This window comes from Oncorhynchus kisutch, linkage group LG3 (assembly GCF_002021735.2).
Source record: "Oncorhynchus kisutch isolate 150728-3 linkage group LG3, Okis_V2, whole genome shotgun sequence".
Classification (NCBI taxonomy): domain Eukaryota; kingdom Metazoa; phylum Chordata; class Actinopteri; order Salmoniformes; family Salmonidae; genus Oncorhynchus; species Oncorhynchus kisutch.
The window spans coordinates 28,811,286-28,827,863 of record NC_034176.2 but is presented as its reverse complement, the minus strand read 5'-3'; the positions used below and the strand labels follow the sequence as shown (position 1 = coordinate 28,827,863).

Sequence of the window (16,578 nt, the reverse complement as noted above, 5' to 3'; positions counted from 1 at the left end):
AAGTTGCCTTGATGACAGCTTTGCACGCACTTGGCATTCTCTCAACCAGCTGCATGAGGTGGAATGCAGCTGGAATGCATTTCAATTAACAGGTGTGCGTCATGAGGACCGCCACAGGAAAGGAAGACCCAGAGTTAACTCTGCTGCAGAGTATAAATTCAAGTCAAAAAGGCAAAGGGTGGGTACTTAACACTTTATTTGGTTACTACATGATTCCATAGGTGTTATTTCAGAGTTGATGTCTTCACGATTATTCTACAATGGAGAAAATAGTAAAAAATAAAGAGAAACCCTTGAGTGGGTGTGACCAAGCTTTTGACTGGTACTGTATGTACATACACACAGCACCTGTTGCTACCAGACTTAACTATTGCTAATACTGTACAATTTAAAACACTTGCCCCCCAATCCCCCTTCCCTGATACATGTGTAAATATTATATTATAAATTGGACCTTCCTGTATTATACTTATGCTAAAATGTCTACTTCATTCATCGCACACACAGCACTTTGTAATTTCGGTAAACTATCCCTTTAAAAGAAACGCGTTGTAAGATAGGGTCACTTCGGGATTCCGTAGCTGAGAAATGAACAGACGTCACTTTACTTCTTCCTGAAAATAATGTGAGCCCGCGAACTGAATTGAGGTAGTTTGTATTTATTCTTTCAATGTTTATAATTGGTACATTTATATTTTGGCAAAAGTATTGAACTATTTTAATAAACAGAGCTATGTACAAGTTGCTGTTGATTAGCCGCTTCCTAGCAACTGGCTGGCTGTTAGCTGCATGGAGATATTTTTACATCCCCCCGGCGGCTCCCCATTAAAGCGCGTTAAAGGGGCACCCGACCCCCTTGCATTTGAATGGAGCATGTTTAATGCAGAGCCGGTCGCCGGGGGACACGTGTGTGTGTGTAGCCGGCTGCATATGTTCCAGTCGGACGCAGATGAAACGACGTGAAAAGGAATCGCGCAGTCACCTGGTCGGTTGAGGCTAGAGATTCTGGCTACGTTCCAGGCAGTTAGCTAAATATTTCAGACTCGTTGCACAAATGATTACGAGGTTAGTCATACAGAGAGCTGATCATACATTTTAGTATTTGGGATGCAAGGTCAGGGGACTTGTTTTAGTGATTCTGCTCCGTTCAATCCCCTCGAACGTGGTGATAAAATAATCAGTTAAAGCTCATTTCCTGAAATTCTACACTTGCCATGTTAATGATATCTGATATGAGTGACTAAATCAATGGGGTTCCCAAGCCCGGTCGGTATTCGGCCATAATTACTTCAAGTTTAGGTAGATGACTAGACTAATTTACCAATCTAAAATATTGTTGAGTGACTGACATAAGACCATAACCATATCTCGAAATTGCACCTTGTGTAGTCTATTCTAACTCAATAAATTGAGCCCCCGACTGAGTTCCTAAATATTGTTTCAAAAGCTGCAACATATATACTTTAAGGCCGACTTACACAGCTCTAGCACAATATTAACTCTAGTGCCCCAAAGCCTGTTTTAGCATGGTCAGTGCCATTGAAAACTTGTCAAAATTAGTGGATGAATGTCTTACTCAGGCTGCTTACCATTGAAAAGAAATACACTTGTCTGCTCAAAGCAGAGTTTTCCAACCCTCTCCTTTGGGCCCCCCATCCCCAGATCGTTCACATTTTGGTTTAAACCCTAAACTGGCACACCTGATTCAATTAGCCAACTAATCATCAAGCCTTTGACTAATTGAGTCAGGTCTGCCAGTTTAGGGTTAAAGCACAAATGTGAAAGTCTGCGGGGGCCAGAGGAGAGGGTTGGGAAACCCTGTCTTAAGGGGCTACTGTCCCATAGGCACCAATACGATTGCAGCTGGGTCTGGTCTGCTTAATTCAGGGGTGTCAAACTCATTCAACAGAGGGCCCAGTATCTGCGGGTATATGTTTTCTCTTTCGATGAAGCCCTAGACCACCAGGTGAGGGCGTTCCTTACTAATTAGTGACTTTAATTCATTAATCAAGTACAAGGGAGGAGCAAAAAACCCAGACACTCGGCCCTCCATGGAATGAGTTTGACACGTGCTGTATATGAACCAGAAAAAAGTGAGTGAGATGTCTCTTCTGTCTCTGGACTTGACTTTCACCATTTTGAAGTAGTCAACTGGATGGGACTTCCTATGGGTTAAGGAATAATCACATAATTCCCTCCAGGTCATCAGGAGAGATCGGCCAATAAATTATACTCCAGAGTAAACGTTCCATAATTGTAGAGGGCAGTAAATCAGCAACCTTGTCTTTTATACCTGTTCAGACAACACACTTCAGGTGGCAGTAAACACCCTTGACTACTTAAAAAATGGAGAAAGCCCTCAATGGTGCTGCCCATTTTAAGGCATAGCTGCAAAGAAAGGCCCCCTATGTGGTAGGCCTACCTGTGATGTTCAACACCTGGCACGTATTCATTACGCCGTTGCAAAAAGTTTCTTAAACAAAACGGTGAGGGATCTACCTGAATTTGCAAGCTGCGTGACAAATGGCGCTTTGACTCCGATCTGCAGTTGCTCTCAGCTCAACGCTAGGATTGTTGTGGAGTAAGTTTGAGGGGTGAATGTAGCACATGGGGATGTCCACATGCACTGCCGAATAACTAGCTTTATTGCGTGGCACAACTGGTAAGACACTTCGTGCGAGCGGTCACATGTGCTAACAAGGCAGAGGTCCTGGTTTCAAGCCTCGGTGTGAGCCTAATCAGGAGTAGGGGGTACTTGCTAAGCAGGCAGCGTGATGTCCGCTACATATGGCCATGACACACTTATTTGCTTCCCTTCAATAATTTGAAAGGAAATGACTGGTCTAAGAAATATAGTGGAAACACCCCCCTAGCCCAGCCCATGAGTGCGTCCCAAATGGCACCCTATTAGCTGCCTTTTATAGGTAGCTACTTTTGACAGGAGCCTTATGGGCATTGATCAAAGTAGTGCACTACATAGGGAGATTTGTGAAAGATGGAACCCATGTATCCACCAAGCCAATGCTTTTAGATTTCTGTTAAGTAGTCTGCAGGTGCTTGGAATGCAGCCAGATTATTCTATCAATTCATGTGTTGTTGCCTAACAAGTATCTTTCTCCCATCTATTTTAAGTGTCATCTTGTCTGCCAGTCAGCTATCTGTGGTCCACACACAACATTGCCTACGTACTTCCTTTGGTTAACCTGTTTCCATGCATCAGTCTGGTGAACAGAGACTTGCCGGTTTGTGTCAAATTACCGAACACCTTTTTCTCAGCAACGGCAGAGCTGCAAATGATAAGGCTGTCATATCTCGTTTAAACATCACCTGCATCATCAATGCCACACAAAACATCACAAACACTTCCACTGCAGAGGTGGAATATGTCCATATACCTGTTACAGACTCTCCATCTTCTCCTCTGAGCGACTTCTTTGATAAGGTAGCGGATAAAATCCAGCTCGTTGGGGAGCAGTGTGGACGCACATTGGTTCACTGCAATGCAGGTGTGAGTCGCTCAGCTACGTTATGCTTGGTGTATCTAATGAAGTACCATGGAATTACACTTTTGGAGGCACACAAAAAGGTCAAATCTTGTCGACCTATTATTAGACCAAACAGTGGATTCTGGAAGCAACTCATCCAGTATGAACGCAAGCTCCGTGGTTGTGCCACGGTCACAATGATCACATCCCCCATGGGTGAAATACCTGACATTTATGAAGAGGAGACCAAAGATATGCTTCCTCTTTGACATGCACTGTTTGTTAAAGTGATTATCAACCCCATTGTAAAAATGCATTAGTACTCGTTTTATATCCAGTATGTTGAGTTGGAAGTGGTCCTCTCAAATGTATTTGTAAACTTTGATTCAGAAATAAAAATTAGTTGTACAATGTCTCTTTACCATTTACAACTAAACAAAGGTTTGTCTGTTTTGTAAAGGCTACAACTTCAATAGTGTCATCCAATGTAAGAAGTGTCCACGGGTAGAAAAGTTTACAATAAATAAATTCAAATGACAATGAATTGTTAAATACATTTTATTCATTTCAACTCCCACCAAAAAAGAAAAACATTTGCATTGTTGTGACAGTGACCAAACCAAGGTAGGTATAGTATAAAATGTCATTTCTAATCCAATTTAGCTTAAATTGGTCCAGCATACAAAAAGGATCTGTGCAAAATGACTACATACTCAACTATTGACTATTGAAAAGCACATTGTACGGAAAGATCTCTCTGAAACAAGGCCCTGGGTAGAAATATAGTGATCATTTAGGACACAGCCACAGGAGAGAAATATACACTGGCTCAGTCTTAGATATTCTTCAATTGGATAATATTTTTATCTTCTACATTGCTCGGAATGTTAATCAATACTCTTAATTTTGCCAAAATGTCTACCCTACCTAAAGCCCTCAAAGGACAGCTTTGTTGAGACCATGAAAAGTTTGGGACAGATAAGCTATTTTTGGGTCATGAGTGGCGCAGCGGTCTAAGGCATCACTACAGTCCCTGGTTCAAATCCAGAATGAATCACATCTGGCCGTGATTGGGAGTCCCATAGTGCTGCGCACAATTGGCCCAGCATCGTCCGGGTTTGGCTGGGGTAGGCAGTCATTGTAAATAAGAATTTGTTCATAAACTGACTTGACTAGTTAAATAAAAATGTTCCTCTTTAGAAAGAACATAAATTACATAATGCCCCCTTCGCAAGCTAGAAATCCTGGGGAGAGCCCTGCACGTGCATGAATTTTAGCACTAGCCTACCCAGGCCCAATTACTTCTGCCAAATTTAAAGGCCCAGCCCTGCCCGAAACCAGAAATAACTTCCCCACTTAGTAAATCCATTAACTGCTCCTCTCTGTCTGTCTCGCGCTAGCAGCACGCTCTGCATGCACTATGCTAATAGCGGCTCAGTCTGTGTAACCATAGCAACGGCTCCGTTGGGCTGCTCTGCTCAATGACGAGACATGCGAGAAGTGTTAAAGCCGTTGATCAATCACGTCAATGCAGAGCTATAGGGAGCCCTCCGCATGGATACAAAATCTGGGAGGCGATGCGGCCTCCGCAAGAGCTGCATCACACCCTCTGTACAGAGCCTCCTGAGGCCGCATGTAACAATGCTGGGAGCTCCGTACCACTCCACATTGACATGATTGGTTGATGGTAGGTGGGGGCGGTACATCCCGTATAAACACAAACGCACTTCCTTAACAACTCTGCTCTGCTCCTCAAGAATTATGAATGCCCTGACTTCTGCAGAGACCACATCGCATTAAATGCTCTACGGCCAATTCAGATGCCAGATTAACCATACATTGGCTTTTAGCTACTTTTTGTCACTCTAAACTTCTACAAAACTCAAGGAACATTATTTGTGAAATAAGCTCTCCCGTTATATTTGAAGCACTTCTGGCACCATGTTATGATCTTAGATATGACTGTACGGAGCAGAAAAGCACAAGCAAATGGCTCAGCTTCAACATGTTACTGATCAATTTAGTGATATCCGAGCCCTGCCCGTACCCTAGTTATTGATGTGGGTAAAAACAGGCCTAGCAGGCTCTAACCGATGTATAATGTTAGGGCCCATCTGGCTTGGGTCAGGTAGCAGAGCTCTAATTCAGATTCTGACAGCTAGGAAATAGCACATTTTACGTGTGGCCTTCCGAACCTCGTAAAGATAATGCTTTTGACACCCCTGCTCTAATATATTTGGAACTTAGGCCTAGGTTAACTTCAGTATCATTCATCCACATGCATTATCAGTCACACAATCACCTTCACTGTTTTTCCACTTACTCCACTCCAACCAACACAACGCAACTAAAACGTCTGCCATCTCAGAAGGGATCAAGCTAAAAAGAAAATACAACACTCCAAAACATACAAAAAGTACAATTACATTCATATGGCCAACATTGTGGTCATCATAGCAGGTGTCCAACTACTGTCCAATAGTACTTGCAAACACTAAGGGACCAGTTGGAATCCTCACAATACAACTTCTTCTGTGACAAACAAAATCAGCCTGAGTCAGTACATCAAGGTATTATGGACTGACTGAGAACAAAGGACACCCCAAAGTACCATAATAACACAGGAGTGCAAACACAAGCATGCGTATCTTTCTCAGCAACAGTATCCTCTGCATAGTCATGCAATAAGCATCCAAAGACAAACATCTAGTAATACCCATTTGTAAAAAAAAATATATATATTTTTTTTGATTAAACCAAGCAAGTCTTCTTTCCCCAGGAATCAGTTTGGTGCCTTATTTAATCTTAACACCTATATCCACAGTTTTCTGGCAATGACTTCATGACATTCTTCACTACTGAAGAAGAAAATAAACAAAATTAGTGCCAGACAGGGAAAGAACCTACAATCTGCTTCTGAAACCCTATAACACACATAGGGAGCGTCATATCTTTATTCAGAACCCTCCACGTATGGACAGAGCAATAAATAAAACAACAAAAAGGGATTGAATTGACTATGCAATCCATATTTTTCATACTTACATTCTGTTCCAGCTTGGTGTACTCTGCGCCTTTGGGCCGACGTCCCGATCTCGACCTCTTTCCCTCGACGCAATAGGCAATGATCTGACAAAAACAGACAATAATAGTCCTGTGTCACAACTTGTTTAATTGACTGTTCTATTACATGTTTTTAGCTAACACATTCATATCACTAGTGTCTTGGATGTGCTTGTTCTGGAGGTATCTTTTTATGGACTAATTCATATACTGAAGAAAAATATAAAAACGCAACATGCAACAATTTCCGAGATTTGACTGAGTTACAATTCATGTAAGGAAATCAGTAAATTGAAATGCATGAATTAGGCCCTAATCTATGGATTTCACATGACTGGGCAGGGGAGCAGCCATTGGCCCACTCACTCGGGAGTCAGGCCCAGCCAATCAGAATGAGTTTTTCCCCACAAAAGGGCATTATTACAGACAGAAATACTTCAGGTTTATCAGCTGCAGGTGGCTGGTCTCAGATAATCCTGCAGGTGAAGGAGCTGGATGTGGAGGTCCTGGGCTGGTTACACATGGTCTGTGGTTGTGAGGCCGAGTGGACGTATGGCGGCTTATGGTAGAGAAAAACATTAAATTCTCTGGCAACAGCTCTGGTGGACATTCCTGCAGTCAGCATGCCAATTGCGAGCTCCCTCAAAATGGAAACATCTGTGGCATTGTGTTGTGTGACAACACTGCACATTTTAGAGTGGCCTTTTATTGTCCCCAGCACAAGGTGCACCTGTCTAATTACCGTGCTGTTTAATAAGCTTCTTGATATGCCACACCTGTCAGGTGGATGTATTATCTTGGCAAAGGAGAAAAGCTCACTAACTGGGATGTATACAAATTTGTGCACAACATTTGAGAGAAATGTGTTTTGTGCATATGGAAAATTTCTTGGGTATCTTATTTCAGCTCATGTAACATGGGACCAACACTTTACAGGTTGCGTTTATATTTTGGTTCAGTATATTAATAAATGTATTTTATATAGAATCTCAGACGCTCATTATGACCAAGAATCAAAAGCTGTAATGTGTAAATCGATATTAGCCAAGTACCTTCCGCTTGTTGTGGTAGCTAATGTAGAGCACTGCCACCAACACAGCTGAACACACAAGATAAGCAAAGAAGTGACTGCTCTCTGCCTCATCACGTGTGCCGTGGGTTTCCTTTCCAGCCGGGTCTACTGGTGCCGTTTCCTTTCCAGCCGGGTCTACTGGTGCCGTTTCCTTTCCAGCCGGGTCTACTGGTGCCGTTTCCTTTCCAGCCGGGTCTACTGGTGCCGTTTCCTTTCCAGCTGGGTCTACTGGTGCCGTTTCCTTTCCAGCTGGGTCTACTGGTGCCGATGTCATTTCCTTTTCAGGAGAGGCTCCTGGTGCCAGTGTCGTTTCCTTTTCAGGAGAGGCTCCTGGTGCCAGTGTCGTTTCCTTTTCAGGAGAGGCTCCTGGTGCCAGTGTCGTTTCCTTCTCAGTAGATACCCCTGCTTCTGGCTTATTTCCAGTAGATACCCCTGCTTCTGGCTTATTTCCAGTAGATACCCCTGCTTCTGGTACACCTGCTTCTGGTTTATTTCCAGTAGATACTCCTGCTTCTGGTTTATTTCCAGTAGATACTCCTGGTGCTGACATGTCCTTTGAGTCTCCTTGAAGAGGACATATAGATTTTTTAAAAATTAACACTTTGAGCTGATTTCAAATGTTTTGAAAACATCTGCTGGACTGCTTAGTGAAAACTAAACTGACCGCAGCACTTATTTATAGTAAGACCTGGAGCAACCCCACACCCGAATACATATGAGGAAGAAATCTGCAGCAGAGTACAGTGTGTTTAAACCAAAATGTGAATTAAAAAAACTAATGTGGCACTGGCAGTATAGTGTCTGATTTTAGCTAGCTCCCGCCATTCAACAATTATTTGATCAGATTAAATAGCCAGTTCAGTATAACATCAGGACACTAGCAAATCTAGCTTTCAAAAACACTTCTCCGCAGGGTTTTCAGCAGTTAGCGTTGCCCATGGTTGCCTGTGTTTGAACTACAATTTAGACGCTGTGTTTTAACGTTTAGAAACGTAAAAAAAAATCACCACTTGCGAAACATATGCTGATATGCCCCTTATCTTTCATATCAGCGAGAAAGACACTTAAAAAAATAAATAAAGAAATACACTTCATGTAGCAGTTTTGTACAGATCCACAAACTGTGTGTGCCTCCAGTTGACAAACTACACTTCCTCCCCAGTTACGCTTACACACAGGTGTTCGGAGCACACTAGATAGTACAGTTGAGCACCTCTTGTGAATCGCAGACTACTACCTTGCCCCTAGCAAGTCTCTCAGAGGGCCCTCTGTTGTCACCTGTTGCTGATGAAACTGAGGGTAACTTCCAGAGAATGGCAGGGGATCAATAAACCCATGACACACTCGTGACTTAAATGATGCAATTCATGTTCCACTTTTAAATAATAAAACGAGCATGAAACTCAAATGAACAAATATCCTGTCGTTTTACAAAATGTAAACCTCATTAACATTTAATTTGGGAGGTATTTATCTTTTACGAGTCAAGTCTCGACATCAGACGTAAACAAATGCAGGTGTCATAATTAGGCACGACGTCTCCATTATTTTGCATCAAGTTGCGCAAACTTGTGGGATTCCACTTTACTAAGAAGCCGGCAGCATTGCAGGCTCAGTCAAAGTTCATACCGGAGGGGCTAATTAGTCCTTGCACCCTCAATAATTTCCGCTCCCTCAGCTTTCTCAGATGCCTGAGTGAATGTGCAAATGGAGGGGCGAGGGTGATTTGGGATTCAGCCACCGCCTTCAGTCTGTCCACGGTAAACAAGCACTGTAACATATGGCCAGTGTGGGAACAAAACCCTATAAAAAGGGGCCTCCTGAGTGGCGCAGCGGTCTAAGGCACTGCATCACAGTGCTAGAGGCGTCACTAGACCCAGGTTCGTTCCCGGATTGTATCACAACCGGCCGTGATCAGAGTCCCATAGAGGTCGGCGCACAATTGGCCCAGGGTCATCCGGGTTAGGGGAGGGCTTTACCTGGCTCACCACGCTCTAGCGACTCCTTGTGGCGGGCCGAGCACCTGTAGGCTGACCTTGTTCGTCAGTTGAACAGTGTTTCCTCTGACACATTGGTGTGGCTGGCTTCCGGGTTAAGCAGGCGGGTGTTAAGAAGCGTGGCGTGGCATGTTTCGGAGGACGCATGGCTCGATCTTCGCCTCCCAAGCCCGTTGGGGATTTGCAGTGATAAGACAAGATCGAAATTGGGGCGAAAAAAGGGGATAAAATATAAAAAATATATATCTAATACAAAAAAATATATATAAAGACGTAGTAATTTTAGCTTTTTCAAAATTGTTGATATGAAAGATACATTCCTTAATGTTTCCAAAACCGTTCCGCAAGCGATACGTTTTAACGTTCAGAAGGAGTGTCTGGGCTGTTAACAAATTTACACTGGACAGAAGATACTACAGATGGGCTCGCTGACATCACAAAAACCATGTGCGCTTCCCATCGGACAGAAGTCAGCATGTTGTTGTTATTCTGGTTGGCCAGATTACTAGCAAGAATGACAAGAAACTGTCATGTGGGAAATCGTAAACTGCTCGTTTCAGCTCGTTATTGATATCATGTCTTCTTTTGACTGATTTCATGTCAAAGCTAATATGGCTAAAATTCACTAGCTTGCTAACTAACAACTGTAACAATGTATTTTAGAGATGTGCTTGTTGTGCAAATGTATTTATGTTTTCAATAAACATTGGAGAAGAAATATAGCTTACATGTCAACAGTCTAAGGGTGTGTTTGTAAATTCACTCTGTAGAGCCAGAGTGCGCTCTGGGCGTTGGTAAATTCAGAGTGTTGTCAGATTGTCCATTCATAAATTCAGAGTGTTTCGCTTTAACACACTGGACGCTCTGGCCGAGGAGTAGGGTTGATCGAGGGTTTTAACCTCACAACAGCAGTCAAGCACACAAGCTAACTGGTTAGTTGGCTACCTTTTACCTACCTAGTTCCAGACAAATGAGAGAACACCTCACTCTGGCCATTTTACTACCCATAGTAGAGGTGGTTCATGCTATCTACAGCGTTGGTGACTAACTGTGCTGCTAACAACAATATAATTACTTTTTTTGCCAGTGTTCACTCATACCAGCCATATTCAACGGGTGTTGTAAATTCATCAGTTATTCTACGCTCTGGCACACTCAAGTAGGCTGGACACATGAAATGCTTAACAATGCTTTTTTCTAATAAAAAGTAGTTAATTGCATCCGCAGTGGAGCCCAGTTTCATAATATTACCATATATCCCAGCTGCCTGCCGTAGTTTTTAAGTAATCACGAAAAAAAACAGGCATTATTTTGGGGCCTTTTTGACCCTGCCAGCTGCTATTAGTTCTATTGAGCACTGTGGCACCAATTCGCCTTCCGAACATTCTAATCCAATTTTGTTGTACTATGTAACAATGGCAGTGTTGCTATAGTTGGCAATGGAGACCTGCTCACGTTGTTTATAGTTAAAATGTAAACAACAAAAATTACTCATGTTACTCTGAGGTCGTCCCATTGTTTACTATAGGGAAATATAGGTATGTCTGTATTTTGCCAAATATCTCGCAATATGTATATTTAGATTTGAATTAACTGTACACCATTTTAATCATGAGAATCTCCTCTCTAATTATGTAAGGCTGAGCAGTGTATCTCGTTGTCATCAAATGCTAGTCCAGAAATAGTCAGAAGTTACCATTTTTTCCCTACTTCCTCATTATGCAGACAAGCACACTTGGCACCATTGAGGTGCGGATGTTTACTTTCTACACAAGTTGTTACTTCACTCCAGTCAAAACAGGCTCTGAACGTTCGATTCCGTTTTTCAGCTTTGGGTGAATTTTGACTCGTTCTATTGTCCAGCCTAACTCAAGCTTCATGTCCAGCAGATGCATTCGAATTTTTGCGTTCCTTCGGAAGTCACGCCTCGATCAACCCAACAGTGTTTTTGCATTTTGGTACACCAGAGGTACATTCATTTTCAATGGAACATTACGTTTGCCTTGCAGAAGCAGTTGTCCCATGTGGTGCATATGTTGGATTTATCAAACATATGCATCAAATGGCTTGACAGAAATGGTAGAAGGTAAATGTTGAACTTTTGTTGCCCACATATCCAGATGATGCGGTGTACCATTTTGCGTAATGATGCTGTCGGTGTGATCAAGGCGTCATTCATTGTCAATGGAGCAGTCTGCAACGCTACATTTGGGATGCCGCACCCTGTGTATTCTGTGTACGGCGTGCAATCAATATTTTCAACTTGTGCACTGCATGACTTTGCAGTGGTACAAACGCAAGATCATAAAAGTTCCCATGGCGGGGGTGACACCATACAGTTCCAAATGATGATGACTATTGTGTAGTTAGAGAAGAGACCGGCTGAACGACTAGAAAGTTGTCTCAGGTAAGAATGACACAGACAATTCATCATTACTACACTTGGGTAGTGTGCCCTGTTGGCTAGTTTTCAGGAAACCAGCAAACAGAATGGTGTGAGAAATTAATTACGCACAACTGTCCTGTGCACAATTTAGCCTGCCATCATGCAGGACAAGCTAGTGATTTGAAATCAGTACTCTATATGTAACCAGTTCAATGTATTGATGTCTCTAGTGATGAGTGACAGAAGAATAGAAACAAACTAGATGAATTGTTGCAATGCACCCTTCTGTTTACCTGCCTGTTGGTAGCTCTGCCAGCCTAATAAAAAACTAGGTGAATAGGATAATAACTTTAATCTCTTCAAATTATTAGCTTTGGTCGAACAGGGCGAAAATTATTTTATTCCATGCTTCAAAATGCTCTGAAGCCTTGTGAAGCACATGTGCAGCAAATACAGACAACTGGCAAAAACATACAGCAAAACGCATGTGCCTCTGGTGGGCTTACGGCATCAAACGAGAGTGCTCTGAAATCGGAGTAGATAGCCAGTCAATTTAAGAACGCACCCTAAGCTAACCCAGTCTGTTTGGCCCCAACCGGTGTTTTGTCAAAAGGCGCTAAAAAGTAGTTAGTTTTGCTATAACCCATTCATAGACGCTATGTAAATTGGCCCACGTCATTGGGGTAGCTAGCTAACGTAAACTCACCCCATTCTGTACAAATGTGCGCAACCGCAACATTCAAACGAGGCTACAAAGAAAACTAATGGGACTGTGTTGACTTCAAAATCGGGGGTGTGAACTAGGTATCTATTCAAACGGTGATTGACATGGTAATGGCTCTATAGTATTGGAGAAAAGTTCAAAAAAACTGACCCTCCATTAAATCTTGACGTGTCATGTCGTAACGTACAGCACGCATAAAGCAACTATTTCTGTCTTACAATCTCTCTCCACCAGGTGTAGCACTTCTCTCATCCTTTAAAAACAAGAAATGGACAGTGACGGGGTAAGGGAGGGATACCTTGTCATTTTTTGCGTCATTACATGCAATCATCATTCTCAAAGCCGCTGTTTACTTCTAAGATCACTGTAGCACCGCCCTAAAAACCTGATTAAAATTCGACACAAACCTTCAAATAGGTATGTAATGACACATTATAAAAACTCTTTAGTGTTTTATTTACATTTTAGAGGCGATAAGTTGATAAATTGGACAGCTCAAGTGAAAAAAAGCAATTTTCCCACACATATCCTCTTTTCACTATCACGCATTAGTTTCGCTTCCCCACCTGACATTTTTAAAAAGACCCAATGGGGCTCATTGCCTGCTTGAATTATGCAGAAACGGGCAGCGTTTAGGTCATGTATTTGATTATGTTGGAAAGGGGAGAAATTGTGCTTTACAATGGTATTAACAATACAGTTGATCTGGAAGTATTACGTTTTGGGGGCGCTAAAATAAGGGCAATTGTACTGATCAAGGCGATGTACGAGTTTACTATAGCTGCCTCATGTTCCAATATCCGATTATCTAACGTATAGCGAGTCTCGGTACACAACGCACATAAAAACAAAGATTGACTGTTCAAAGTTATTGTAACGTTACTTGAGGTAAAGCATTTGTTTAAGTAGCGTTATATAGTAGGTATGGCATGCACCTGGTCTAGGCAAATTAAGATTAGCAGATTGAGCTCTAAATTAGCTAGCTATCTTTTAAAAATATTTTACAAAAACTCTCACCTCTGACACCACCAGACAAATAAACCAGCACGATAAACAACATAGATATTGTTCTCATTGTAGCTTTGAGGCAAAACAAACCTAGTCAGATATAAGAAATTACTACGGAAAGAGTTCCCAATAATGCTTGGCTCAAAGGTGATGACTCAAATCCTGATATAAACACTTCCTTCTTCCTCCTACTGTTCAAGTCTGCCAAAACCAAGAGTGTAATTATTAGTCCAAACAGTTCCGTTTTGCGAGTAAAACGACAGTTTCTATTGGACAAATTCAGCTAGATCCCGCCCCGTTTCTTTCCGTTTGCTTCCGTCTAAGAAACGTTTTGCAACAGAATAAGCGTAATGAATACACCTGATTTTACGTCACAGATTGAATCATTGTCAAATAAAACAGATAAACTCACGATTTCCAATATCCGATTTTTGTACATTAAAAGTTGGCTATGCAACTGAATGTGATGTGCGTTCACACAACTCCAAGCGCTCCAAAATGTAGATTTGTTTTGTCTGCCAATTGCAATATTTAAAGGAATCCAGCAGAGATCAGTACAGGCCTACTGATGATGTGATAAACCTTGAAGTTGATCACCAGTATCATAGAATATCACATTAAACCATGTTTTCCAATATGTCTTAGAAGTGTATATTAGAATAATATTTATACTGGTCTGTTTAGACGCCTATATATACAGATTCATATTACATTTGTGAAACATTTCCAATAAGCATAGGCCTGCTAGCTACTAGAGCCTGTCACAATCTGTATAGGAGAAAGGCCAGTTTGCAGCTAAGGTCTAATGGGATATGTTTACAGACCAAAATGCTACCTGGTCTCTTAGCATTTTGTATTATTCTGTATGTAAATCCGAGACACTCCATTTAGTATAAAATGTTACATAAGACTTACTTGGTCAGCGTGGATGGATGGGTGGGTGTATAACGCAAATGTATAGTAACCCAAAGGTTGTGAGTTCAAATTTCATCACAAACAACTTTCCCAACTACTTTTTAGCTACTTTGCAAGTTAGCTAACCCTAACCCTTTTAGCTAACCCTTCACTTTTCATTTTTTAAATGTAACCTTTATTTACAGTGCCTTGCCAAAGTATTCGGCCCCCTTGAACTTTGCAACCTTTTGCCACATTTCAGGCTTCAAACATAAAGATATAAAACTGTATTTTTTTGTGAAGAATCAACAACAAGTGGGACACAATCATGAAGTGGAACGACATTTATTGGATATTTCAAACTTTTTAAACAAATCAAAAACTGAAAAATTGGGCGTGCAAAATTATTCAGCCCCCTTAAGTTAATACTTTGTAGCGCCACCTTTTGCTGCGATTACAGCTGTAAGTCGCTTGGGGTATGTCTCTATCAGTTTTGCACATCGAGAGACTGACATTTTTTTCCCATTCCTCCTTGCAAAACAGCTCGAGCTCAGTGAGGTTGGATGGAGAGAATTTGTGAACAGCAGTTTTCAGTTCTTTCCACAGATTCTCGATTGGATTCAGGTCTGGACTTTGACTTGGCCATTCTAACACCTGGATATGTTTATTTTTGAACCATTCCATTGTAGATTTTGCTTTATGTTTTGGATCATTGTCTTGTTGGAAGACAAATCTCCGTCCCGGTCTCAGGTCTTTTGCAGACTCCATCAGGTTTTCTTCCAGAATGGTCCTGGATTTGGCTCCATCCATCTTCCCATCAATTTTAACCATCTTCCCTGTCCCTGCTGAAGAAAAGCAGGCCCAAACCATGATGCTGCCACCACCATGTTTGACAGTGGGGATGGTGTGTTCAGGGTGATGAGCTGTGTTGCTTTTACGCCAAACATAACGTTTTGCATTGTTGCCAAAAAGTTCAATTTTGGTTTCATCTGACCAGAGCACCTTCTTCCACATGTTTGGTGTGTCTCCCAGGTGGCTTGTGGCAAACTTTAAACAACACTTTTTATGGATATCTTTAAGAAATGGCTTTCTTCTTGCCACTCTTCCATAAAGGCCAGATTTGTGCAATATACGACTGATTGTTGTCCTATGGACAGAGTCTCCCACCTCAGCTGTAGATCTCTGCAATTCATCCAGAGTGATCATGGGCCTCTTGGCTGCATCTCTGATCAGTCTTCTCCTTGCATGAGCTGAAAGTTTAGAGGGACGGCCAGGTCTTGGTAGATTTGCAGTGGTCTGATACTCCTTCCATTTCAATATTATCGCTTGCACAGTGCTCTTTGGGATGTTTAAAGCTTGGGAAATCTTTTTGTATCCAAATCCGGCTTTAAACTTCTTCACAACAGTATCTCGGACCTGCCTGGTGTGTTCCTTGTTCTTCATGATGCTCTCTGCGCTTTTAACGGACCTCTGAGACTATCACAGTGCAGGTGCATTTATACGGAGACTTGATTACACACAGGTGGATTGTATTTATCATCATTAGTCATTTAGGTCAACATTGGATCATTCAGAGATCCTCACTGAACTTCTGGAGAGAGTTTGTTGCACTGAAAGTAAAGGGGCTGAATAATTTTGCACGCCCAATTTTTCAGTTTTTGATTTGTTAAAAAAGTTTGAAATATCCAATAAATGTCGTTCCACTTCATGATTGTGTCCCACTTGTTGTTGATTCTTCACAAAAAAATACAGTTTTATATCTTTATGTTTGAAGCCTGAAATGTGGCAAAGTTCAAGGGGGCCGAATACTTTCGCAAGGCACTGTAACTAGGCAAGTCAGTTAAGAACAAATTCTTATTTTCACTGACGGCCTAGGAACAGTGGGTTAACTGCCTTGTTCGGGTGTAGAACGACAAATTTCTTACCTTGTCAGCTCAGGGATTTGAACT

The 16,578-nt window shown here is 41.8% G+C and overlaps 2 protein-coding genes across 5 annotated transcripts; one reads left to right on the top strand and one right to left on the bottom strand.

The window, feature by feature from the left end:
- The first annotated feature begins 569 nt into the window (after window positions 1-569).
- Window positions 570-3,929, top strand: zgc:153044 (dual specificity protein phosphatase family protein). 2 transcript variants are annotated; one of them, XM_020471922.2, is made up of 2 exons: window positions 570-648; window positions 3,133-3,929. In XM_020471922.2, exon 2 carries the CDS (start codon window positions 3,212-3,214, stop codon window positions 3,752-3,754), a length of 543 nt encoding a protein of 180 aa, XP_020327511.1. In that variant the 5' UTR covers window positions 570-648; window positions 3,133-3,211; the 3' UTR covers window positions 3,755-3,929. The 2 variants fall into 2 exon arrangements, with proteins under 2 accessions (XP_020327511.1, XP_020327515.1); XM_020471926.2 differs by having other exon boundaries at window positions 576-651.
- Window positions 3,930-4,027: 98 nt separating this feature from the next.
- LOC109879739 (trans-Golgi network integral membrane protein 1) lies at window positions 4,028-13,955 on the bottom strand. Of its 3 annotated transcripts, XM_020471914.2 has the most exons (5): window positions 13,745-13,934; window positions 8,006-8,184; window positions 7,601-7,969; window positions 6,531-6,614; window positions 4,028-6,343 (listed from the first exon to the last, which is right to left on the bottom strand). In XM_020471914.2, exons 1-5 carry the CDS (start codon window positions 13,800-13,802, stop codon window positions 6,341-6,343), a joined length of 693 nt encoding a protein of 230 aa, XP_020327503.2. In that variant the 5' UTR covers window positions 13,803-13,934; the 3' UTR covers window positions 4,028-6,340. The 3 variants fall into 3 exon arrangements, with proteins under 3 accessions (XP_020327503.2, XP_020327488.2, XP_020327496.2); XM_020471899.2 differs by having other exon boundaries at window positions 7,601-8,184; window positions 13,745-13,955; XM_020471907.2 differs by having other exon boundaries at window positions 4,028-6,340; window positions 7,601-8,184; window positions 13,745-13,953.
- Window positions 13,956-16,578: the final 2,623 nt, after the last annotated feature.